Source organism: Lissotriton helveticus, chromosome 9, assembly GCF_964261635.1.
Source record: "Lissotriton helveticus chromosome 9, aLisHel1.1, whole genome shotgun sequence".
NCBI lineage: Eukaryota > Metazoa > Chordata > Amphibia > Caudata > Salamandridae > Lissotriton > Lissotriton helveticus.
In genome coordinates, this window is record NC_136070.1 from 1,268,351,837 (window position 1) to 1,268,379,451 (window position 27,615).

A 27,615-nucleotide genomic window follows, 5' to 3' on the forward strand; every position below is an offset into this window, starting at 1 on the left:
TATAATTTGTAATATATATTTGTTCCCATGGACTTCATTGCTTGGTTTAGCTTGCGAGAAATTGTCACTCACAATCATTGAAATGTCACTCATAATTGCACAGAAATTAAAAAAATGTCTGAAACCTTGGCAGCTATGAGCAGCTGCCTTTGATAGTGATATTATGCTGAAACCAATGGCAAAAGCCATTACATCATTCAGGAGAGACCTATTGGCTTTGCCAATGCTTGTTCTGTCTGAGGTCCTTTCGACCCTGCCCTTGCTGCCGGTTGTGACGCAATCTGATGTCATCCTCGAGGCGCCTCTGCGGCGTTTACTTTCATTGGGCGCTCAGCTGCACATTTACTTCCGGGTCCCGCTGCTCTAGTCTCTTTTCAGTGTCGCTGCTTCCGGTATGTTTGCTTCCGGGTCTCTTTGCCGGCCGGCTTCTTTCCTTGCTTTGGGAGGTTGTTGCTCGCTTCTTCCTGGAGGGCGCAGCTTTTAATATCAGTGTTTATATTCATTTATTTATTTTGGGTCGCAGTGGGGGACCGCAGGGAGCCCCTGGGGCATTTTTAAAATACCTTACGATTTTTCCTGTCCTTTTTTGACAACTTCCTGAACGTTTGTCTCACTTTAGAGGCTTTGGAGTAATTCATTGATTTTAAAAGGCATTTAATTTTGAGATTCCAAGCACTTACTGTTTTAATACCTTATTAACGTGCACATCGCCCGGTGATGTTAACTGTTTAAAAGCCTGACGCTTTAGCCATCCGTTGGTAAATTTTTGATTTGTTTTAATAAGATTTACTTGTAATCATTGACCTATGTGTGCTGCCTTATTTCACATATGCCAACGTGATCAGGCCAGTTTGTATACTTAATTTAATTTCGTAATTGTTTTAAATTGTAATAGGATTATTGTAAATTAATCACTAGACTGCAATTCTTTAAAGATTTAAGATTGCTTGTTTGGAGGTGGGTGGTGGAGAGACCTTCCCTGGACTTATCAATCTTCATCTTCATCATATGCATCAATATTGACTCAGTCCCTATCACAGTTCTCTATCAGTAGTTACTTTACTTTTGTGCTGTACAAACGCCCTTACAAACCTTAAACTTGTAATGTATATAATGAGAGTGGCGCCTTAAAGGCACTGCTAGTCTAGGCGCATGGTGCTAACATTGAAGGTATAAAATATTGTAGCATCTTCCTGTTAATAGTTTATTTGGATTCATCGAATCTCTGCAGCTTTGGGAGCAAATTATAAAAACTACCAAGGAGCACTTGTGGATGTGGGGGTGTTAAGGCATTTCTCCCGTTTTCACCGTGCCAGTCCTTGTGTTTGACAGGCTTACCTGGTTTATAATTAACCACGAGACCAAAATCTGCGAGGGCTGCCTCAGGGCTCTAAAACGTAATTATTTGAATTTGATCACGTACCTCTATTTCGTTATCAGTAAAAGTATGCAATAATTGACAGGCAAAATGTTCACTCACCTCTGGAATACAGTGTCACTTTTCTTTGTTTCTAATTCATAAGGTAGTAGTCAAGGTACCACTTTTTTGGGCGAATAATTGTTTCCAGAATATTTTATAAATATGGGATTTCGTTTGTGAGCAATTCTTTTGCTTTATGGACTAAATAATATTCCCAAATCGAAGTCCTGGGGCTAACCGCAAAAGTGAGTGCTGCGCCTCCATCAGTTCTAAACTGTGTTGCACGTCAGTCTTAAAATATCTCCTATACATTAATAGAGCCTTTAAAGAGCCATATTTACTAAAACATTCCAAAGTAAAGCAAATTATATTCATGGAGAATTATCTCAGAACGTTTAGACATATCGGGGATTATTGAAAATTATTTGGTAGAGTATCACTTTCTGTAAAGGAGGCAGATTATTATAATTAAAACGGAAGGTAGACAGAGTATGGAAAATTCAACTAACCAGGAAATTCCAAATGACCACGGCAGTTCTAATAACCTGGGCAATTCTAGCAGCCAGTCACCAAAGAGAAGAAAAAAGAAAATTGTGGATATGAATAAAGATGATGAGATTTCTGATCCTGAAAGTTGTGTCAGCCAGTGCGCGTCTGAAACATCCCAGAGAGAAAGACAAAGGAAACTTGTTTTACATATTGATTTAAATAACACCATCTTGGTAGCGGATGCAATCACAGGGGAAGGTCCCAATGCCTCCCTGAATACTTTTCTGAGCACGGTTACATGGGGAAAAGTGAATCCGGCAGGTAAGAATGTAAGCTATTAATTCTTAATATTTTGGTATCCATTGTACAAACGTAACATTCTAAGAAGGATAAGGATGACAGGAGGTTTCTGGTTTATGATGATCTTGTACTTCAGCTTGGCTGACACTTTTGGAAGAAGAGAATTCTGATTGTGTCCTTTCTGAGAGAGTTGGCTTGCAGGTGAAACATCTGTACAGGAAGAAGTAGCTTTATCAGTCCCAATAATCCAGCGAACTGACCCCCCCCCCCTCCTCCGACTTTCTATGCATGGTGCGATGGTCAGGATCTTACTATACTTTCATATGACTGATGAGTTAATTTATTGTGGGCACTAGGCAGGTTTTGCTATAGGCTTCTTAGCTTTATTCAGTATGTGTTCACTTCCTTTAGTGCTTTTGCTGAGCACAATGTTTCCGGTCGTAGAGCTTTTGTCTAGGGTCTCGGTCCTTTACATCCTGAGACAGCTTTCTTGTTCTTTGAGCTTCGTAGACCTCTACCATTGAAACACTGCACATTAAATGCTTTGTAATGTTAATAGCTTTGTGTATTTTTCTGGATGCCACCTCTACTGGGCCCTGTTATTCAGGATGCCATAGCTTCAGATTCTTCCTGATGATTTGGTACTTTGTCCCTCCCAACCCCCTTTGTCCTGAAGGTTCTTTCTGGAATAAATTTACTTGGGAATGTGGCGCTACCTTACCTTTCTACTGCTCTTGACCAATTTGAGCCTCTCCATTCCCTGCATGTTGGTGAGGGGATGAGGATAGGTCAAGATGTACCTCTCACAGACTCCATCCTTTGTGGGCTTTACATCCTCGTCTCATGACACTGATGATGCAGGAATGGGCAGGAAATCCAGCTCTGTTGCCTAAAAAATGGTGGGTGTAACTTTGGTTCAGACGGCAGGGTTAGGTTGCTGTTCTGATAGGTTTGGGGCATTCAGGACTCTCTTTGGTAGCTAGCAGGGATTCCACTAACGTATTCATTTCACATATTGCTTTGCCTTGTATATGAAGCTAAAAATTGAACGTGCTTGATCACACTATATGCTATATTTTCAGTAAGGACTGCACAATGTCACGGGACAAATTGACTGTACTCTGACTGTATACAAGTAATCAGACCCCGCAGGATATTGCGGCATGGTATAGGAAATTTAGCGGCACAAAAATGGAAATTTAACAGCACAAATATGGAAATTTAGCGGCATTTTTGCGGCACTTTATTTTACTTATATTCATTCATGTTCAGCCTGAAATCAGTGGGAACTGTTTTAGCAGAGTAGTCCACTTTGAAATAGGCATGTTTAAAGTGTCTGCAGCTCTACGGAAGCACAGCTCCAGTCCTAACCTCGTAGGAGGGAGCTGTATTTCTAAATGACCTTTTTTTAAGTAGACCACTCTGAGTGGGGTCTAGTTTCCATGAGTTCATCCAAAGCAATTTAGGACCCTCGCCTAGCCTCAGAGGTTTCTCCAAACCCAAACAGGAATCTTCTGATCCATGGCTCACGTTCCTTCCTATGACTCCGTCTCAGTGTTCATCTGATTGTATTTCTTGCTTCTATGTAAAGCGCCCTAAAGCTTCATTGTTAACAAGCCCTGTATATAAAACTAAACAATAAACAGAAGAAACATTCCCATGGGTAAATACAAGCATGAACCACAATGTAGTATTGTCATATGGTGGTGTGCATGTTTGAGTTACACAGTATTGTTTTATGTCGGTGTGCGTGTCTGTGCAAAACCTCAAATCTGAGCATGTATGGCACTGTTTTGAACCCGAGCTGCAGTTTCTTTAATGTGGGCAGTCAATAAACCTTTCTGAAAGATTTTTTACCAGTGAGGATCAGTTGGGTACTAATTGAGTGCCATACTGCACATCCATATGCGATTGACCGTGTTTTGAACTAAATCAACTTAAATTACATTTTCAGGTTGAATTTTTACTCGGAACGTTCTGGGTAATTTTTTGAGTGTGTGATGCAGTTACACAATCTTGGCCATTTTGCAAGATTAATGCGCGAGTTACGTCCACCCCTAAGGTGCCTGCACATAATACAGGAAGCAGAAGTGCTATCTTTACTTCATTATTTTATATGTCTAGAGCCCTCCCACTCCATCATTCTGTTGATAGGCACAGTCAGGGTGTCCTACTGAGAGCTCAGAAGGGTTAATCTCGGCCTGAAAGCTACGTCAGTGGTTTCACGTGAAATCACAAACTGAATAGACTGACCTGCAAAACAGAGCCTTAAAAACCTCTCCTATTCCATTTTTTGTTTTACAATTTTATATAGCGTGAGCACGACCCAAAGGCTTTTGAGTGCTCTACATGGGCATCAGTTACATTACGGAAAGTGATATATATATATATACATTATTTTCTCAGAATCACATGACATTGTGCCAACGCCGGGACTTGAACTTGGTTCCCATTTTCCAAAATCGGCAGCTTTCGCCCTAATGCCAAGTCCTCTCCCCCACTATGAAAAGGGAACACCTTTCTCATTGACCTAAGCAAATCACTGACGAGTAGTGGGTTTACCAAAATGGATATTTCAGGAAGAGTATATACATTTGAGAGGAAAACCAGTATTCTTTGAAAATATATATGAGCAATTGCATGTGTAAATATGTCCTACACGTACATGTGTGGTTCTAAGATAAATGACCTATCTTTTCACGTGCTACGTTAGGCTGCAAACGTCAACTTCTAGGGGAAGTAAAATGTACATGGTCAGCGACTAGCTGCCGCCTCCCCCCCAATCCGGCACCCAACACCCAGGAACGTGGACACGAGACGTGTTTTACTTTTTGGAAGGCGGGCGCTAGTCGCCCGGCCGTATTTATTAAAGTATGAAATTAAAAAAGGTTTTAATTGCATAATCAACAATGAATACAAAAATCAGCAGGACATTTAATTTATACAATTCTTATCAACAAGTTTGAGAGCCTGACCTTAACAAAACTCTAATACATGTTGTTCCTAGCTTAAACTAAACATCCTAAACTTGATTTTGTACATTTCTGGCCATATGGCAGGGTCACTACCGGTGTCAGGTCCTACAAGCTGCGCCTCCCCCCTAGAAGTGCGCATGCGCAGTGTTACCCCGGGAGTTGCCCGGTCTACGCCCTAAACTCCATTTACCCACTAAAGGAGGGCCCTTACTCTGCGCCGGTGGCGTCATGAGTCCACGCGCGCGGGGTGGCTACCAGCCTAAGGAAAGCGTGAACTACTCCTACCCGCGCTCCTTTGCCTATTACCTTGCCCCTGGAGTTCTGGGAGTGGCCCGCAGGCCCCTCCCCCTGGGCGGGAACCTCCATAGGATGATGCCCGCCCCCTCAGACCTCAAATATGTGCTCACCGATAATGACCTTACCGCATGCCCCATACCTAATAAATACGACGACCTATGGGAAAAATTCTAAAGGACAGCTACACTGGCTAATAAATAACAGTATCAACGTATAGCTAAAAGGGAAAAAAGGCCTAACGACACATGGCATTAAAATACAATTCACTTCACACATGTTTCGCCAAATAACAATATCAACGTATAGCTACAAAGGGAAAAAGGGCCTAAAGACATATAGCTTCAAATACAATTCACTTCACACATATTTTGCTAAAAGGGGAAAAAATTCCTAAACAAACGCATCACAAAATACACCAACAGCCCCCTCTCTTCTGTGGTCCGTACCTTCGAAACTTACCATTAAACCAGACATAACACTGCTCAAAGCTTTGTTCCAAGGGATGGTGGGTGGGAAAACAAAGAAGCCCCGAACGCGGGGCACAACGTTCAGCGAGGGAGCGTCCAGGGACAAGGGGGTCTCCTGGGCGCTCCCTACCTCTTATTCCCGAGGGGCCGGTCGGCCCCTCCTATCGCCCGCCCCCCCTGACCCGGACCCACTAAATTGAATCCGGGTCAGGAGGGCCGCCGGCCAATCGGCGGTGGGCTGCACCCCCTCAGGGCACGCCCCCACCGCCGAATGACCTCAAGGAGGAAGGGGGGGGCGACGGTCGCCGCGCCGCCATGCGTGCGGGGGGGCCGAGGGCCCCCCCTTTTCACATGGTCAGCGACTAGCTGCCGCCTCCCCCCCAATCCGGCACCCAACACCCAGGAACGTGGACACGAGACGTGTTTTACTTTTTGGAAGGCGGGCGCTAGTCGCCCGGCCGTATTTATTAAAGTATGAAATTAAAAAAGGTTTTAATTGCATAATCAACAATGAATACAAAAATCAGCAGGACATTTAATTTATACAATTCTTATCAACAAGTTTGAGAGCCTGACCTTAACAAAACTCTAATACATGTTGTTCCTAGCTTAAACTAAACATCCTAAACTTGATTTTGTACATTTCTGGCCATATGGCAGGGTCACTACCGGTGTCAGGTCCTACAAGCTGCGCCTCCCCCCTAGAAGTGCGCATGCGCAGTGTTACCCCGGGAGTTGCCCGGTCTACGCCCTAAACTCCATTTACCCACTAAAGGAGGGCCCTTACTCTGCGCCGGTGGCGTCATGAGTCCACGCGCGCGGGGTGGCTACTAGCCTAAGGAAAGCGTGAACTACTCCTACCCGCGCTCCTTTGCCTATTACCTTGCCCCTGGAGTTCTGGGAGTGGCCTGCAGGCCCCTCCCCCTGGGCGGGAACCTCCATAGGATGATGCCCGCCCCCTCAGACCTCAAATATGTGCTCACCGATAATGACCTTACCGCCACAGGCCAGCATTGTTAACCGACGATCTGGCCTCCCCCTCTAGCCCCTGCCTAAGGACACCCTCCTCCTTTCAAAACCCTCTAGCCAGGCCCAGATATTGTCAGACCAAAGGACATTACCCTCCTCTGTCAAATGCACCCCGTCCCTCAAGTAATACTTGTGACCCCAGATGCACCCATGAGGTATTGACTGTAACAAGGGGGTCCGAAACAACCTATCCAACCGTGTGTTGATCCTCTTTACCGAGTGATTCAACGCCCTGACCGAATGTCCCCCCCGCCACTGTAGTCGAGGTATGAGTTGTGACCATACTAGTGTGCACCCGGGGCAGGTCCTAGCCATCCAACCCGCCGTCGAGATAATCTCCTCAATGAGAGTGCGCCTGCCCAGTGTTGCCAAATCATTCTCCCCAAGGTGAAGTATCACCACTGACGGTGGAGACTGCTGGCGTGCTAACAGCCCTTGGAAGAATCCCCTAAACTCGTGAAGACATAACCCCCCTCTGCCAAAGAACGTGATGTCCAACCCTAGTTGTGCCGCCCTTTTCTTCTTGTCACCTGACAGGAAGACACATTCTGCTCGCTTCACATATGAATGACCAACAATCCAGACATTGTTCTTCATTATTTCCTGGTCGCCGCTCCGTGCTGATGAATGTTGCCGGTGCCCGACGACAAATTCCTCCCCTGCGTAACAGGTCTGAGAAACTGTAAGAGAGCGGAAAGAGACCAGGCGTGAGTGACAAGTAATCATAGCATGTCAATCCGAACATAACGTTTATAGCATTCTGAAGACCATCTCCCAATTGTCTTCACTCTTTCCACCGGGAGGCCCCCCGCCACCGCCTCAGTTGCTGCCCCAATCCTGAAGGAATGAGAGCCAAAGTCTTTAGGGTCAAGACCTGCTTTCCTAACCCCCATCTCCAACACTTTCCTGAATTGATACCTGGTCAAGGGGCTCCCGTCGGCGTGACAGAGCAATGCCCTGCTCCCTGAACCTACCGATAGTCCGTGGAATAATTCTACGTGCCTCACCGGGCAGCACGGGTTGGCGGGGGCCCGTTGCAGAACTATGGTGTGACCCCTAGCTTCTTGGTCCGTTTTTGATTTTTGGATATTCACCCACATGGTGTCCCCCATTATCGTCACACCAGCCTTTTGCAAGCCGCCCAGTAGGTCTGACTTGGAACCCGACACAAGTTCGCTAATTCTCAGCGCCCCATAGAATGCCAGGGCGAATGCCGCCTTAAAAAGAAGCACCTCCCACTCCGAGCTACAAACAGTCTCCAGCGTGCCCAGTAAGGCTGTTAGCCGGGCCAATCCAATGGGCTTTCTCTTATCCTTCTGGTGTCCCTGAATACGGCGCCATCCCCTTAAAGCCTTACGTATCATAAAGGTATTAGTGGGATCCCGGAAGCCCCTAGCTTGAGCGAAGAATGACACCGCTGCCCTATGTCTGGTCGCAGCTGCCACCGAGCGCCCCTCCTTATGCATCCATTCTAAATAGGCTGCAAAGCCATCCTCCTCCGCCCAAAGCGCTTCCCACTGTGGCCCCAAGAAAGAACAATAAGACAGAAACGCCCCTTCGTAAGCCGCCTTGGTCCTGGGGGCTAGGCTAGCGACCACGAGGTCCTGTAATCTGGGGCACCAATCTGCCAAAGTACTGCTGGGAAGTGTGCTGGCGAGGGGTCTGCTGTGGGAAGATGCTCCCTGAAAACCTGCATTTTGAAGCGAGAAAGGGAGTCAGCCGCATTGTTTAGAATACCAGGGACATGTTTGGCTCTAAAATTAGCATTCAGTTTAAGGCACCGCAGAACAATTTCTTTGATCAGACGAAGTATGAAAGGACACCGCGCCCCCTGCCGGTTGATACATTCCACCACCGTCATGTTATCTGACCAAAACACCACTGATTGGTTACATAGGTGCTCGGGCCAGACCATCAGTGCCACCCATATTGGGAAGAGTTCAAGGAAGCCAATGTTGCTGATCAGACCCCATGTTTTCCATTCTTCTGGCCACTGTTGAGCGACCCACCTGTTCCCTAGGATGGCGCCAAAGCCCACACTACCGGCCGCATCAGTCCATAGGCCCAACTCCGCTGATGTTGTGAGCGGGCCGGGCCAGACCACCCTACCGTTAAAATCCTCCAGGAACGCCATCCAAATAAGCATATCCTGGCGAATTTCAGACGATAGGCGCGTGCGGTGGTGCTTTTCCCTCAGCCCCCTCATCGCGTGGGCGATGGAGCGAGAGAAAGGGCGAGCCATGGGGATGATTCTCAGTGCGAAATTCAATTGCCCTACCACCTCCTGTAATTGCTGTAAAGTGACCTTCTCCTTCCGGAGGCATACCTGTAGCGATGTCTTGAATTTGCACACCTTGTCCTTAGGTAATCTAAAACATCCCTCCATTGAGTCAATCTCGATGCCAAGGAATTCTAAGCAGGTGGTCGGGCCAACAGTCTTCCCGGGCGCAAGAGGGACCCCAAAAGCCCGCATGAGCACGCAAAATTCCTGCAATGCCAGTGCACACTCCTGAGATCCCGCTGTACCCAGGAAGAGGAAATCATCTAAATAATGCATGACCCGCTGATGGCCCGTCACTTGTCTCATGGCCCATTCCAGAAAGGAGCTAAACATCTCAAAGTAAGCGCAAGATATAGAACAACCCATAGGCATGCATTTGTCCATGTAGAACCTATCCCCAAAGGTGAAACCTAAAAGATGTTGGTCCGCCGGGTGGACTGGGAGGAGGCGAAAGGCTGATTCTATGTCTGATTTCGCCATCAGCGCCCCGGGTCCCGTGGCCTGTAATAAGTTAACAGCCTGATCAAAAGAGGCGTACTTAACACTACAGATCCCTTCGTCAATGGCATCATTCAGTGACGTCCCCCTAGGTGCTGACAGGTTATGAATCAATCTGAATTGCCCCTTCTCTTTTTTGGGGACAACTCCCAGTGGGGAACACACAAAATTGGGAACTGGCACTTCAGAAAAAGGGCCAGCTATCCTGCCTAGTGAAAGCTCCTTGTCAATTTTAGCGGCCACAACAGCCGGATTGTGCTTGACTGACAATTGATTCCTACAGTGCGCACTGCCTGTGTATCCCCCGGCTGGGATCATAAAACCCTTAGAAAAACCTTCTTGGAGCAGGGTGGCCGATTTGTGGTCTGGGTATCTGTTCAACCATGGAATCATTGCCACCACATCCACTGGAGTGGGGGGGCCTAACCTGTCTGACTTATAGTGGCTTTCCCCTACCCCTCTGGCCTGTGTTACCTTGCTTGGACCTACAGGTAGTTTCTGGATGAGAGGGGTGCCCACAGGAGGAACATGCATGTCTAAACTTACACGCGGCCCTTGTGCAGGTGCGCCTATTAAAATCCCAGCACACCCCTTTTTTCTCTGGCCCACCTGCCCTAAACTTCCCAGGTACCTCACTCGTTTGGGGGGGCCGAAAGGGCTGATGCCGTCTAGTGAACACCTTGACCGCACCGAACTGAGGGGGAGGTGCAGTATCAGAGAACTGTTTGTGCCAAGCCATGGAATCTACCGAGTCCCATGGCAATGATCTATTGAATTCCAATGCCTTCCTGAAATTGACATCATAACCCTTCCATGCTTCACCAGAATACTGTTGACTCCACCCCACAATCCTGCTCGAGTAGCATGCCAATGCTGCCTGTAGATCTGGAGGACGCTCAGCTTTAATTGCAGTGAATACAGCCCATGCTTGCATCCAATTGTTGAGATTTTCCTCAACCCTAAATCTAGTACACTGCGCCCTCCATTCACTTGGGAGCATCCACTCCTTTAGTGCTTTTGCCTGCTCCATTTCCCTATTATCTAACAACAAAGAATAAATGTACACATATTTATCCGCCCAAATCATCTCTTTCACAGCTAATGACACATGCTGAGCCAGATTTTCGCTCCTGGAAGGTATAACACCGTCCCCCAAGAGCGGCAATGCCACTTCCTTACCAAGTGCGGGCACCGGGGGCGGCTGCCCCTTAACTCCGTCCAGCTGGGGAACACTTGGACCTGCAAGGGGAGAAGAAATTGGCAATGCAACACTGTCGGCGACCGGTGCCGATCTGATTTTTTCTACAAACCTTGCCGCCTCTGCCGCATGGTCTGCAGAATTCGGGAAGGCTCCCCCTTTTTGGAGCCATGGCATCATGGCCGTTAACTGAGATAACAATTCGGGTGGCATTGAATCTACATTACCCCCCGGGACAACAGGTACCACTGGGGTTATGCCCAGTGGTCCTGGCACAGCTGGCAGGGCGGGCGCCGGGTGTGGCCAGCCTGTACCCGGGATTGTGGGCACCGGTGCGGGAGCAGACCCAGCGTCTACTGGTTGACCTGCCGGCACCGGCACCACGGGGGCAATGGGTGTAGGCACATGCGGGGGTGGGACCACCGCCGGCGGCGCGGCAGGTAACGGATCTACTGGGCCAGGGGTGGGGGCCGCATCCCTGGGTCTTTTGGACCTAGATTTCCCTTGCGGGGTGACAAATTCCCCCCTTGGCACTGGTGCCACCCTCTTGCGGATCGGCCTCCCGGATGGGCCCGGGGCATCACCATCTCTCTCATTAAACCGTGCTTCCAGCTCCTTAACTTTCCCTAGCTGTTGCTTAATGTCACTCATCTCCCGCATCATAGCCCGCATCATAGCCTCCATGTTGGACCCCCTTTTTCCACCCCTTGGACCTGGCATGATGCTACCCCAAGCAACCGCAGCCTACTCTCTTAAATTACAACAGGTCAACTATTTGTACCTTTCAGTTGGAGGGTCACCAGGGGGCTTTCAGCACCATGCAACAGGCAACCGCAACACTAGCGGCTTGTCCGCTTATGTAAGGGGGTGAGTAAACCTAATGTAGACCCACCCGGCGGCCACCTGGAGCTATGAGTGCTAGCCCCCCGTACCCCTCTTACCGACCAGTCCCGTGCACTCGCCGGCGGTGATGATCCGCGGTCACAGCCCTCACCACGTCGTATGCCCTGTCTGCGAGTGAAAACGTGCCAATAATGTAGTTAAGGTTGCCTGGAATTGAAAACAGGTATTAATACCATGTATAAAGCAGAAAAAGGTTTTATAACAACACTTGTGCAGTAGGTGGTTTACTTATGCACGGAGGGTTGCACCTATTCTCTTGTGTTGCGCAGCCACCTACGCTTTTGTGACCCTGTTTGATAAGTCGCTTAACAATTCATGGAACACAGCAGTAAATTACTTCAAGAAACGCCACCTCGTTTTTTAACATAAAAAACATTCACTTTTAGTATTAATCACATGCAGCAGTGAAACCATTAAAGAAATGCAACCTCGTTTTTCCTCCACTTCATGCACTACCAATTTACCTCATGCCATGTGATGAGAAACCAATGCGATTAAATTCATCAGCAGTCTCCCCTCCAGGTGCTGCCCTGGTCACCCCTGCTTCTCCTTCCTGAAACAATTTAAAGAAATGCAAACCTACCCCTTTGTTCCCCGCGTCCTTGTGACCCTCGTTTTATATCGGCCTAGTCCCCCCCCCCCCGTTCTTATCTCCGCTCTAATAGAACGTGACTTGGCACCCAGAACGCCCCTCGCGTGCTGCACAGCCTCTTCTTGTTTCGATGCACGTGTGGGTTTGAATACCGGTCGAACGGCTTAGGCGGGCTCTTTCCCCGCCGCGTTACCCCTGAGCAGGCCGTTCAAAAAACAATTTTTAAATCGATCGCGGCGCTTCAAACAAGGTTTTTGTTGACCCGCGCCTTTAATTCTCACCCTTCTTTCAAACACACGTTTTCGCGCTCTTTTCGGCTCCTACGGCGTCTTGCCGCCAGCCCGCTGCCTGTCCCCGTTCCCCGTGCCACAATACCTTCTGCGGGCACCGAGCGCTCAGCTTTCGAATGAATCCCCTGGTTGCTGCCCCAATCCTCCTAGGAGTCCTCTCGTAAACGGTCCGGCTACCGCCGCCTCTCCTTCCTGACTCGCGACCCTCACGCGCTGCTCTCCTCGCCGGCTGGAGCCCACGCGGCGCGGCTGGAACTTGCTCCTAGATTACGAAGCAGCACGCCGTCGCCTCTGCTTCCGCCGCCTCTGTTTCTTCCGCCTCGCGTCCTGGAACACAAGGAAACCTGAAACACAAAGAAAAAAGATTACCAAAACAAAGAAGCCCCGAACGCGGGGCACAACGTTCAGCGAGGGAGCGTCCAGGGACAAGGGGGTCTCCTGGGCGCTCCCTACCTCTTATTCCCGAGGGGCCGGTCGGCCCCTCCTATCGCCCGCCCCCCCTGACCCGGACCCACTAAATTGAATCCGGGTCAGGAGGGCCGCCGGCCAATCGGCGGTGGGCTGCACCCCCTCAGGGCACGCCCCCACCGCCGAATGACCTCAAGGAGGAAGGGGGGGGCGACGGTCGCCGCGCCGCCATGCGTGCGGGGGGGCCGAGGGCCCCCCTTTTCATTCTGCTAAGTAAGCTCCCATTACAGTCCAAGTGGAACAATTCTCTCTTCAAGGCGCTAGAATTGTTGGATTTCCAGTAAGCATGCCACCGCACCACTAGTCTGTTCACTGACTTTGTCTTGTCAGGATGTTAATCTGGTCGGATGCAGGTACAATGATTCACTGAAGTCTGTTCTCAATCAGTCTTGTGTATTGCTGCCGTGTAATTGTGCTCTGACGCTGCGTCCAGACTGAGGTCACCTGGAAGAGTTGCTCTCCGTTTACATCAGCTCACAGTCACAGGCAATTTGTGACCTGCACAACTCAGGGTAGGAACTTTCATTAGAGAGCTGAATGCAAGAGAACGGCACATTCTGCGTGCCCTCCTCCTCTAGGTACTTGTCTTTCTTTAACATACTGAAAATGAAACAAATCAGTCGTGTCTTTTCTATTACAAATCAGCGCTGAGCACCCACCGGGCAGGAAGTTGAATTCACTTATTCAACGTTTTAGGCTCAACAGAATCCAAATAATGGGCATGTGCACGCTTTCACTACTGGCACAGTACTAAGCACACCTCCCAGGATGCATTTTCGAAATTTCGCAGACAGTTTTGTAAAAAACGCGGCATTTTTACAAAACTGCCGATTTCGCGTTTTTTTTGTAAATCGCGAAATCCTGGAGGGTCTGAGTAATATTTATTACACAGACTCATACGGTGCTTAATTTGGGCCAGAGGTTGCAGTTTGGGTCCATCTGTACTCATTCTTCTGGACAAGGACTTATTTTGTCATCAGACCCAGAACAAGGGAGAGAAAGGTTTAGGAGGAAAGACAAGGGGCGATAACAATGGGAAAATAGTGAAACAAGGGAGAAAGCAGATGAAAAATAACCTGCAAGAGTCAGATAAGTGGCACGGGGAGTAGGGTGATGCATGAAAGAGGCAGGAAGTAGAAATCCATGGTTTTCGGCGCCTGGTACTTATTATTTTACTAATTAAGCACTTGACTCCTACTATTACTCATCAAATTCCGTTCACTGGTTGTTCCTACTAGCTTGACCAAGTGGCACTGTTGTTGAATTTTAGAGATGAATCTGTGTAGACTGGATTGAGATATACTTTTGTAGTGGTGAGTACAGTGCTGATGTTTCCGTCGCCCAGTAATACTTGTCGAACCTTTACGTGTCTTTGCTAGAACATTTTAAGTGTACTGTTGGTCAGTTGCTGCAGAACCTTGGACAGATCGACACTGCTGCGCAGTATCTGTTCTTGTTACAATAAACATATTCATTTATCAAAGTGTATTTGTAGTGTTTCACTACAACTTTCCCTTGAGAGAGTGGAGACATTCAGTTAAAGAAAAGTTCTAAAATGTCAGCAAAGTTTGATTCACCCTTGCAATTATATATAGTCAGTGTCAAGTAAGTGTAGGAACCTGTGTAATGACTACTAGCAGTAGGTTTTCAGATAATGAAACCGGCCTTGGTGAAGTCAGTAGTTTTTCCTTTTTATAGTTGTTTAGTTCAACACTTTTGCCTCTATTTGGCCCCCTGTACGCTGTACCTCCAGCTAAAGTGTGGTTTAGGCCATTGGCTTTCAACTGTTTCAAGAGTTGAAGGTTTCCTCATACTTACATGCTAGCCCGATTTAAATTCTTTTGACTGGCTGTATTAATAGTTATTAAGGAATGGTTTACCAACACTTTGCATACTTGACTAGGCTACCACTGGAGAGACAAGGCTTCCTCATGAAGGTCTCATGGGTATTTATTTTGAGCCACAAGTAGACGTTATCTGTAATCCGTAAAATAGGCCTGTTAAATAATGGAGATCAGTGTAAGCTAGTAGGCCCTCAAACCTAATTTAGTAAGACGACTCAACGATTTATAGGGATGACTATTGCCATTAATGGCACCCAATTTATCATCCCTGCAAGAATGGAAAGCAATACTTACCTCGTCACTCACGCTCTTTGTTTCCAATAAGATCGGGTGTGATTGACAAGGTAAGTGTAGCTTTCAATGCATTTGATAAATTGGGTGCCATTAAATGGAAATGGTAATACTTCTCACTGATATTTTTGACAATGGCAGAATCTGTGGTATCAAACACTAGTAAAATCAATGATCATAATACATTTAGAATAGAAGTCAAGATATCTGCCTAGTCGTGACTAAGCATCGAAAATGAAGTGATTGTTAATTTAGCTGTTCTTGTGTTGGGGTCATTGAAAATCACTAAGGCAGGAATCACAAAGACTCTCCATTGGGAAGCAGACTACACTTCTGAGTGTAGCATGAGCGCATGGCTCAAGGCACAGAGAAGGAACTAATGAAAGTGAACATGCCTGATCTTTCCTCTAGTTCCCCTGAATAGCAGCCCATTGCAAGATAGATCAGTAGATTCAACCAAGACGGATTCGCTTTCCCTAGTTATAAATCCAAATGCGTACTATTTAATAAAGGTGCAGTGTTGGTACATGTGGTTGTCAACAGGGGCTGTTGGAAACAATAAAGAAAGGGTGACCCTGACTTCCAGACTCCTGTTATTTCGGGTTTGGGCATGCAGCAGATGTTTGTGCAGTCAATACAGTTCACAAGGTAAATCTTTTCTCTCTCAAATTAGTTCTAGGTCGTGGTGCTGAGGGATACCGGGAGCTAGAGTAGCATACTGTGGAATGTACCAAAGGGTGTTAGAATCATCAGAGACCCGTATCAGGAAATTTACAATTTACTGTCAACATTTTCCTTCGTCTCTGGCACTCGCTTAGGATAGAATAAACACTCGCTTATTGTCAGCATGACACCAAATCTATGTTCATTGATTACCTAGAAATCTGTGTGCCACTTGGAGAAGATTGACACTGCTGGACTTCAGTCGATACCTTGCAGGAGAATTCATATACAGGCCCAGTTCACTTTAGTGGATACTTCGTGGAGTTTAGAGGGAATATCATGTCTCTCAAACCACACACAATGTGTGCAGTATTATCTGTTACTTGTAAGTCGGATGGTGAGCTAAGGATTTGTCCAATGAAAAACAGTTAAACACACTTGCAAGGGAGAGTAAGTGGTCAAGTTCACCTGTCAGCCTTTGGTCCTGATCGGCTGGTCTTCCTGAGTTATTTTCAACCTCTTGGTGAGCTACAATGCCATCTGGATCTTAGATCTTGTCCTGTGGTTATGGGCAGCTGTGATGCCTGCAGACTAGATCCTCTTCCTGGAAATCACAGCCACTCCAGGCAGTTCTTGAGGTCCTTCAAGCTCAGTTCTTGTTTGGGGGTAGTTGTGAAAGTGTCCTTCTTCCAGCAGCTCTTCTCTAAGCTGGCATAGCAGAGTGTTCTTATGACCTTGGGACCCCTACGAAGTACTGCATGATGGAAAGCTGGAGTCGAATCACAAGCTACCTTTACACTGAAACCCCCAACAACTATGTAAAATATTTGTAGGCCACCCCTCTACTTTCTACACTGGAGATGGGCTGAAATGGAGGGAGACCAACAGACAGCCTTGCGATGTATGCTGTGATCTCAACCAGCTAAATAGCTATATGAGGAGCAGGTTTTTCTTGTGAAGCTCCTGCGGCTGTTGCTGAGCAGAGGGTTGTTTGGTTGGTTGGTTGTAGAAATTAACACAATCTCATTGACTTTACAATAAAACTCCTGTCCCAAAGATGCGCTGCAGCGTTTGGCCGTCCTTTGGAGATCACTATTTGTTAAGGACACAGTTCATAGGATACATAGACATATCCACATTTATTACACAACACGTGGTGATGGGCAAGTGAGTTGATCTAGTTTTATGGAGGTCTGGATTGGCTTTTACCGAAAGGGCTCATTTGTCCCGCTCTGCTGAGGGGTAGGTAAAAGGGCCTGTACCCCCTACCTCATCTCCTGCCATAAATCTCTTTTAGTCTGGGGAAGAAGAGGCCCCATTATCCCTAATAAGCCCCATTTTGAGTGCACACCCATTGAGTCAACTGCTCTGCTGAGAGAAAAAGTAAAACCAGCTAGTCCTAAGGTAGTCTCTAGGATTTACACTATTCAAGGTCAACAATATAGGAGAATGTAATCTGGGTCTTTCTAAGTTACAACATTAGTCCTTCCAAAGAATGTCAGTAATGTCTAGCCTATTTCTTAAGTGAGTCTCACCTACACAGACTCACAAACTAAAGGAGCAAATAGATGAGCCAAGGCCCTGTGATGCCCACATACCTTATGTCTTATCCTGGTTGCTGTTGTAAGATAAAACTGGCTTCAGAAGTAGCCTTGCTTCATTGATGGGAGCCAAAGAGAGGAGATCAGGATTGGGAGCTGGAAGAGGAAAAGTGCATGAAATGATTATCAGATGCAGAAAAAAAGAGGTTGGAAAGTAAAGAGGAGAAAAACAATCTTGGAAATAGAGCAGAAGCAAAAAGGACGGGATGAGGTAGAGGAAAGAGAACAAGTACTAGACTATACTAGGTAGCTTTATAAGGCACATGGCGACCCTTAGGCATCCTAGCCCTGGATGAGGCAACGCTGTATGAGGAGCCCACTGTGTAGGGACTAGTTTTCGAATAGCCATATTTTGAGTTGTTTCCGAAATACAAGTTAATTGCCTGCGGACCACAAGACCACAGGCAGTGTGTTCATAAAGTGGAGGTAGTGTAACTGAATGACCTCCTTCTGCTTCTAGTTCTTAAAATGAAAGGGACAATGGCCCTGTGAGCATTAGAGGATGGATGGCCCTCTTCTGGGTGTAGCGGGCTATACAATGATGGGAGATGGGGGGGGGGTGGGGTGCCTCCCTGTCCTCAAAGAGCTCTGTAAGCAATACACAGCGCCTTGCATTCGATAATGACTGGCCATAGACTAGCCATAGAGTCTAAACTATAGTCTGATCAGGTGTCATGCACACTGGTGCGGACACTGGCGACCAGTTTGAGGAGCTGATACCAGTTTGTATTGTGAGGAGTAGGCTTTGGTTTATTGTGTGAGGAACTAACTGGTTAGCTGTTTAGGAGAGGGTTTTAGTTCCCTGTGGAAGGAGTTCACACAAGTCAGCTGGGTGAGAATCGATCACTGGTAGGCAGTGTGAGTAGTTAGCGCTTGTATGACTTCAGGCCCTTCACTCTCACACCAGCAACAAATTCACTCCTAAAGTTGACACTGATGAAGTGCTGTAGAACATGTGGAGAGTGAGTGAGGTACTTCATACAGCTTGCATTGGGTACCATTTTTCAACAATTATGGGGCAGCGGGACCACAGTTTCCTTAGAGTTGCTGTAAGCTTGCTTTAGAGCCAGGAGGTTCCTCTGAGATGGCTCGATGGCTTGACAGAGGCTTTTGAATTGTCCTTCTGGAGATGGTGGCAGCATTTGATATTCTTGACCATTATATAGCCTTTGACCCCCACCTCTACTAATTGCACAGTTTTCCTCTGGTTTGGTTAGTTCCATTCCACTCATTCTCTGTCTCCTCCTTCCACCTCTTCTACACTTAGGGCCTCATTAGGATGTCTGGTGGGTCTGCCCAACAACCAGAGTATCAGTCCGACCATTAGATCACATTGGTCTATGCTGTCTTTGTTTCCTCTGCGCGCCAGGACAGTCTCGACTAACAGTGCGCGATACAAATCAGCCTATAACATAACATTACCGGAGGTTGGAGCTATTTGGGATTGGGGGAAAGACTGCCGCCTCCGACAGGCTCAAGGAGCCCATCAGGGCGCCAGTTGTAGCCTGATCTCTAGAACGGAGGTGGTGCCTGTGGAGGCATCGCCATAGGCATTAGGGGGTGCCGCTCGTAGACGCGTGCAAGGAGGTGAAAGGACTGCGAACTCTTCTGTGCCCTGGGAAGCGGAGACAGCAGCGGGGATACCTTCAACAGCACCGGCAGCCAGCGGGACTGCGAGTCCCTGGTTCCCAAGCGGCAGAGTAAACGCCGCACCTGGAGACTCTTCCTGGCTGGGCACGCCCCCCCCGCACCGAGCAGCTAAGAACGCGACTCGCGGGAGCCGCTCGTAGACGCGTGCAAGGAGGTGAAAGGACTTCGAACTCTTCTGTGCCCTGGGAAGCGGAGACAGCAGCGGGGATACCTTCAACAGCACCGGCAGCCAGCGGGACTGCGAGTCCCAGGTTCCCAAGCGGCAGAGTAAACGCCGCACCTGGAGACTCTTCCCGGCTGGGCACGCCCCCCCCCCGCACCGAGCAGCTAAGAACGCGACTCGCGGCCCCCGCTTCGCGGGAGCCGCGCGTAGACACGTGCAAGGAGGTGAAAGGACTTCGAACTCTTCTGTGCCCTGGGAAGCGGAGACAGCAGCGGGGATACCTTCAACAGCACCGGCAGCCAGCGGGACTGCGAGTCCCAGGTTCCCAAGCGGCAGAGTAAACGCCGCACCTGGAGACTCTTCCCGGCTGGGCACACCCCCCCGCACCGAGCAGTTAAGAACGCAACTCGCGGGAGCCGCTCGTAGACGCGTGCAAGGAGGTGAAAGGACTTCGAACTCTTCTGTGCCCTGGGAAGCTGAGACAGCAGCGGGGATACCTTCAACAGCACCGGCAGCCAGCGGGACTGCGAGTCCCAGGTTCCCAAGCGGCAGAGTAAACGCCGCACCTGGAGACTCTTCCCGGCTGGGCACGCCCCCCCGCACCGAGCAGCTAAGAACGCGACTCGCGGCCCCCGCTTCGCGGGTGCCGCTCGTAGACGCGTGCAAGGAGGTGAAAGGACTTCGAACTCTTCTGTGCCCTGGGAAGCGGAGACAGGAGCGGGGATACCTTCAACAGCACCGGCAGCCAGCGGGACTGCGAGTCCCAGGTTCCCAAGCGGTAGAGTAAACGCCGCACCTGGAGACTCTTCCCGGCTGGGCACGCCCCCCGCACCGAGCAGCGAAGAACGCGACTTGCGGCCCCCGCTTCGCGGGAGCCGCTCGTAGACGCGTGCAAGGAGGTGAAAGGACTTCGAACTCTTCTGTGCCCTGGGAAGCGGAGACAGCAGCGGGGATACCTTCAACAGCACCGGCAGCCAGCGGGACTGCGAGTCCCAGGTTCCCAAGCGGCAGAGTAAACGCCGCACCTGGAGACTCTTCCCGGCTGGGCACGCCCACCCGCCCCGAACTGCTACAAAATCAACCACATAGACGCGCACCGCGGGACGCGCGCGGGCGGACGCCGGGCTAAGCCCGGGCAAAGGGCGGGCCGTTCGAGGCCGGCAGAGACCGGACCGGGCCATCCCTCTGACGCCCTGCCCTTTCACCACTCTTCTCTTTTTGTCTCCGGTTTGAGTGCCACTGTCGCCCTACATACATGGTTACCAGAGAAACTAGAAGTAAGGCCGCTCTACAGATCTCTGGCACTATGGAAAAATTTCTCACAAAGGCCAATGCTGTGGTCCATAAAGGACTCACCGTGCTAGAAAGTCAACCAGAGGAGGGTACAGATAACTTGTTATTAGTTTCTCCAGGTTCCTCAATCGATGCTAGTACACCTCTACTGCTTGAAGCCACTCACCTGTCGCTTATGGACAGTATAGATCAGACTATTGAATCAGTCCTACAACAACTGAGGACACCTTCAACTTCTCAGAGGGTTAGAGACCCATTACGCCTCTCTGGAGTTGTAGAACACTCTCCCGAAGCTGACTGTGTAGAGATAGAGATGCAGGAGGGGGGACCAGCTGTAGCTTCATCTGAACATATTAGCTGCAGGGGGGACCATCCGTCCAAAAGGAAGAGGTCAAGGAAGTCAAAAGTCGCCAAAAGGGCTAAAGTTGATTCAATAATGCCCGCTCAAGACGACAACACAGATATTGCGGCCTCTCCCGGGTTTGCACCAATGAGGAATAGGACAGAACTTTCAAGTCCCCCACTAGTTCCATCCCTACCTGTATGCACCGGGCCATTTATATTTGGTGGGGTCCCTCCTAATACCACAGATTCGCTCACTAGCTCATTTATGGATATCTTAAAAAATCTCCTGAATCCCCTGTCTGTGAAATTAGACTCCATAGAGGCCAGATTGACGGCCATAGAAAAACTCTGCACGGCCAATAGCGTTGATTCGGGGTTGGGCACAAATTCTCAAAGGGCCCCCAGGGATAGTGCTAGGACTAGTCATCTGACCCTAGTAACAACCACCCAGCCCCCAAATCCCCCACCAGTTCAGTCGGGGGAAGCCTCTAGAAATAGTACTGCTTCCGTCCTCCAACCGGGTCCTCTAGCGCCCCAAACAGGGAGGCCTACGGTACCTGCACCTAGAAGGTCAAAACAACTAGCTCCGTCACAACAACTCAGACAGGAGAGACCACTCAATGGGCAAACAGACTGTCCTACTAGCCCCAAAACCAGGCGTAGAACGGTCGATTTGCCCCCCGAGGCAGTAGTTTATACTGCGATTCTGATGGGAGTACCGGAGCTTACCGGCGGCGTAACGGAATCGCAGGATTCCCTACGCAACAAGGTAATCAATTGGCTAAATATCCATAGGCCACTCCCACCCAATCTTAAAGGAGATGTCCTTATGGTCAGAAGGGTCCCATGGATTGGGTCTACTTCTAAAAAATGTGAGGGGGATTGTATAATTGTTAGTTTTAAAAGTCCACAGGTTGCCCCATATATTTGTAACTGGCTTGGCAGTGCTGGTAATACCTCTATTGAAGTGATGGCCCTTTCATATTTTTACCCAAATGCATACAATTCTACCACGAGGAGGGATGAGGGCTGGACTAGAGTTGGCTTTGCAGTGGACGGCTCACGATATAGGCCTAGGCACAATGCATTTCCTACTTATGGTAATTTCACCCACCCATACAGATATTCTTGCCTTGACCAAGTTGATTGACCACAAAAGGGCCTTATCCAACAGGTCCCCCGAAAAACTCTCACCGGGGAGGTAGGCAGGGGGGGGATGAGATCAGTTTGCAACACTAACACCTGGGTGCAGGACTCCCCCAATAAGAGAATGATAACACTTGGAAGCCCTAAGGGACAAGCAGTGAATTCTTCAAAGAGATTGACGGGTACGATTTTGACCCCGGCAGCCGTGTGTGTCCGGCCCTTGACTCTAGTACCTCTAACTGTTCCGGACATCCCTGACCCTTTCATAGCCACTGAACCTACTATATCTAATGGGGCAGGAACATCTCGTACCCCACCTTTGAGGGTCCTCTCTTGGAATGTGGCGGGGATTGTAAATAAGGTGAACACAACAGACTGGGATCTCCTGTTAAATGGCAGTGATGTCTGCCTCTTTCAGGAGACATGGGCGAGGGAACCCCTGAGTAGAACGGGGTATGAAATTTTCGAAATTCCAGCTAAGTGGAGTGGTATAGGAAGGCCCTCGGGTGGCTTGGCGGTCTGGGTTGCATCTCACATTGGGTGTCAGGCGGTAAGTATGGCTACGCTTTCGCAGGACATCCAGTGTGTGCTGCTCAGATGGCCTGGTCCACTAACCTGGGCAATTATCAATGTATACTCGCGGCCCGTCGCTGTGGCAAAGGAGTCATCTACCTTAGATGATCTATCATCCTTTTTGGGCCAACTCCCAGGTGACTACAAGATAGTGATAGGTGGGGACTTTAACTGCCACTTCAAACCCCTAGCAGGTTTAAAGGAGGGTGCCCTCACTACTGAGGATGATTTCTGGGGAGTTCCACCATCCTCATCTCCACACCCCAAAACCTGGTCCCCTCTGGCAGTACAGATCATGTCCCTCACTTTGAATTTTGCAATAAGGGCTTGTAATGGGCGTACCTTGTCCGATACCCCCTCAGTGTGCACCTTCAATAGGAAAGAGCACGAGTCCAGGTTAGACTATATTTTCATAGACATTAGCATGTGGCCCAAAGTCCAGGATTTTAAGGTGCTACCCAGAATAGATAGTGACCACAATGCGCTCCTGCTGGAGGTCCAACACCCTGCACCCGTAGATGGGCCCTCATCTTCCACTTCTAGCGATGACCCTGGGAACTTGGTTCTCACTACAAATAGGCGTCGCGTTAAATGGGGGAAGTTGCTAAATGCGGAAGGCGGCCTGATTAAGCTATATGAAATAGCACTCCCCAGGCTGAAAGAAGTGGATGATCTTATAGATCAACCGAGACCCATAGATTATAACAAGAAACTAGCGCAAATTCACGTGGAACTAGTGAGTGGTCTTGCTGAGGTTTTCTATCCTGAGGTACCATCACGTAGGAAAAAGACTCAAATTCCGACCTGGTATAACTCTTCCTGTAGGAAGATTAAGTCTGAGCTAATTGCCACTATAAAAGATGGCTCCAATAAGGGCAAAGTTGCAGAACTCAGAAGGGATTATAAAGTGGCAATGAAAACAGCTAGGGCAGAGTGGCATTGGAATCGCTGGCATGATCTGTCTGATGCCCTAGACGCCAAAGACTCTAGGAAATTTTGTGCTCTGGTGAACAATGGGACAGGGGAACTTAAATCGGCAGTGGAGCCCAATATTGCCTCCTCTGCTTGGGAGGCCCATTTCGGGACACTCTATCAAGACACTATTCTACTGTCTGATGGTGTGGTGTCCGAGGACCTGGCTCCCTCAGAAGCGGGCCTGGAACTTACTCTGGGTGAGGTGATTACTGCAATGGAGAGACTAGCGTTGGGGGAAGGCCCCTGGTTTAGATAGACTACCGGGGGATCTCTTCAGACACCATCCTGAGATCTGGGGCCCGTACCTCCTTATCCTTTTTAATGCCATCTTAGGAGGTATGGCGATCCCCTGTACTTGGCTGGGGGCAGAGATTGTTCCCATATATAAAAAGGGCTCTCCTCTGCTCCCAGCCAACTACAGGCCGATCAGCCTTATAGATGTCCCCCAAAAGCTATTCGCTCGTCTCATCCTGAACCACCTGTTGGACTGGGTGGAGGCCAATGATATTCTGAGTTCCCTCCAGGCTGGCTTCAGGAAAAATACGTCCACCATGGATCAGATTTTCCGCCTCGTCCTGCTTTACTGGAAGACGGTAAGGATAGAGGGGGGAAGGCTGTACATGGTGTTCGTGGACCTGAAGTCAGCCTTTGACCTAGTCCCACGTAAGAAACTCTGGGAGGTCTTGGAAAAGTTAGGGGTTCCCGCTCAGATATTAAATATTATAACTAGGCTCCACGATAATAACTATGCACAGGTTAGATGCGGGAGGGACGGTAGTTTGTCATCTAGGTTCCCTGTTCACAGAGGGGTGAGGCAGGGTTGTGTCCTGGCACCGACCCTGTTTTGCCTCTATATTAACAATGTTATATCTCATTTAGAAAGGGTTAAGGACAATGATGCCCCATGCCTGGCAGGAAGGAGGGTTCCGGCAATTATGTTTGCTGACGACACCCTCCTCCTCTCCAAATCCCCAATGGGGATTCAGAGGATTCTGGATGGATTTGGTCTTTTCTGTAGCCAACATGGCCTAGAGATCAATACAGAAAAGACCAAATTCATGATATTTAATCCTCCAAAAAAAGCCTGACCCAATCCCACCTTGGGCACTACCAGCCTTGAGAGGGTAACTACCTTTTTGTATCTGGGAGTAACGTTGCAGGAAAACTTATCCTGGGACCCCCAGATAATGAGATCACGCCTCAAACTGTCCCAACTGTCGGGTGCAATATTGAAGGTAACAAACACTTCAACCTACAAGCCCATCAGCCCGGCACTTGAATTGTACCAAACCCAAGCTAAGGCAGCTGCAATATATGGAAGTGAATTATGGGGGCACAAAGCTGGCCAAGAATTGGCAAGAGTGGAAAACAACTTTGTCAGACGCCTCTTGGCTCTCCCGCGAGGCACACCGCTCTTGCCGCTGAGATTAGATTTGGGCCTCCCCTCTATTACTGAGGAGTTAGAGTCAAAGCCGGTGAGGTTCTGGCACAGGTTATGGTCCACTAATGAACTCCAGCATTACAGGCAGGACCTTATTCATGTCATGAACCTGAACCGAAGTGACAAAATCCCTTGGCTCACTTTTGTAAAAAGAGAACTGCACCTCATGAATTTATCCGAACTTTGGGAGGATCCCGAACAGGGCTGTCGAAGGGTTTCACGCACAAATCTGGTCCAAATGTACAAAGAAAAAAGACTCTCACTCCTGCTGAATGCACAAAATAGCGGCACCCTCACAGATCGGTTTCTGGAATCCAAAAATTCTTATGTTTTTGAAAGTTTCATGGACCTTATTTTTCCCATCCTTGCGAGGAAATTATATGTACAATGGAGGCTAGGTACACTGCCCACTAGAACATTTACTCACAAGTGGCATAATGGTGGTGATATGATGTGTCCAAGCTGTAATACTCATAAGGAAGATGAGCTCCACATTATGTTTGTCTGCCCCGCCTACAGCAAACCCAGAAAGTATTGGTTAGCGCCCCTCTACAGAAACTTGGGGTTCAGTGATTATTCCCATGCATTCAGAATATTGAAAACCAGCACTCACGCCCATATTGTGTTTGCAGTAGCCAAATATCTAATGGCAGTTTGGCTGATTAGGGAAAAAAAAACTCCTTAATGTGTGGACATGACATGGCTTGTTTTCACCTCCTTTTTCCTTGTATAGGGGGGGAAATTAATTGTAAGATTGTATGAAATGTGCTTTTATTTGTTTTAAGTGTGTTTTTATTGATTCCTGTATTGTATCTTTTATGGTCTATATGACCGAAATAAAGAATTTTTGGATTTGGATTTGGATTTGGATGTCCCTTTCCCTCAGCCTTTACATGGCAGTCCCACTACCACGTAAAGGGAAAAGGAAAGGTATGTTGGGGGTCCACAATGGGACCAGGGGGGTGCCCCTCGAAACACCAGCAGCAATTGAAAAAGGGATGTTTCCAACCACCTACATGATGGTCTATCAAAATCTGGCGTGTGGGACCGCCAACTACTTGTCGGGCGGTCTCAATCCTGATACAATGCGACCGCCATCGTAATGACCCCCTTAGTCTTGTCTGTTCACCTTTGGTGTTACTCAGGATTCAAGCCTTCAAATTACTCTGTTATGTATCTATTTTCAGCCTTTTGCCCTTTTTCCTTTGCACTTAATTTTCGTTGAAAACGAATGATGCACAAATCCTGCTCCACCTCATCCAGAGCTCTACCATAACCATTTCGCGTTTCATAGAATAGCTGTTAGTGGAACATAACTGGATGCATGCTATTTTTTCTTAAGCTGTATGACAGGCTGCTTCAACTCTCTCTGCCTTACTACAGAATCTCGGCAAGCCATCAACAGTTGAATTAGTATGGAACTAGGAGTAAACTTCAAGCAGAATCATATGTTATCACATCAAGTAACATCTGTTTTTTTTATTTAATTTGTCACTTCTGTCTTCGACTCTTGAAAAAGATCTTTGCTGTTACTTCTGCTGATCATCACAGGATCTTGGCTAGTGCCTTCAGTACTTCAAACTGGTTTATCCCTTGAAACCTACCATCACTTTCCAGTTTTGATTTTGTGACTACATTTCATAGATTTCTTCATTACTTCCTGGTCATGCAATAGATTGTCTTTGATATTCTTTATCTGGCTCATCGTTGTGTGCTATGCCCAGGCAAGCATCAGGACAGCAATGAGACAACTGTATGGCTCTTCACTACATAATACCCATGCAAAAACCTCACCTTTGTGAGATAAGTTATCCATGCATTCCTGAACCCTTCAATGCATTAAATCCTAGCGGTAGTAAAATCACATGTTCAAAATAAAAAATCGCCTTCTTCAGGCAGGAGCCTCCAAACCTCTACCCTGCCCCCATTCTCTATAGTTTAAGAATATGGTTGGGAAAACACATGTGACTTGCCTGAAATGAGCACTCAGAGTGTGGTGAGAAGCAAAGTAATGTCTGCAGGCAATATTTCCTTTTGGATGATCTAATGTTCCTTCTCTGATTTCCAGAAAGTGTGTATTCTGCTGTCCACTAAAAAGTTAGGGGCATATGTACGAACATATTTTCAAACTGACACAGAATGGATAAAGTCCTTTCATACATATGACCCTAAGTCCTGCCACTAGGATGCTGCTGTTGTCACTGCCACACTCTGCAAAGGATTCCCAAGATCCACAAGGGTAATCCCTGCATCTGGTCTTCTTTTCAGCACCCTTTTTATGACGTTGCGCTACTCCGTGATGGGCCAGGCGTACCCTGGGGTCACCAGGTAGGACATCTTCCATCGGGACATGAAGCAATAGGGACTGCGCATCCTAATCCGCTGACAGTGATGACTCTTCTAGAATCCTGATTTTTGCACTC

General features: G+C 48.1%; 1 protein-coding gene across 1 annotated transcript in view; it reads left to right on the forward strand.

The window, feature by feature from the left end:
• The first annotated feature begins 394 nt into the window (after window positions 1-394).
• LOC144782456 (uncharacterized) overlaps window positions 395-27,615 on the forward strand; it is a 74,459-nt gene continuing 47,238 nt past the window's right edge. The window contains exon 1 of the mRNA XM_078661832.1: window positions 395-2,230. Within this exon, the coding sequence (XP_078517958.1) occupies window positions 1,912-2,230 (319 nt within the window). The 5' untranslated portion in view covers window positions 395-1,911. The remainder of the gene's footprint in view (window positions 2,231-27,615) is intronic.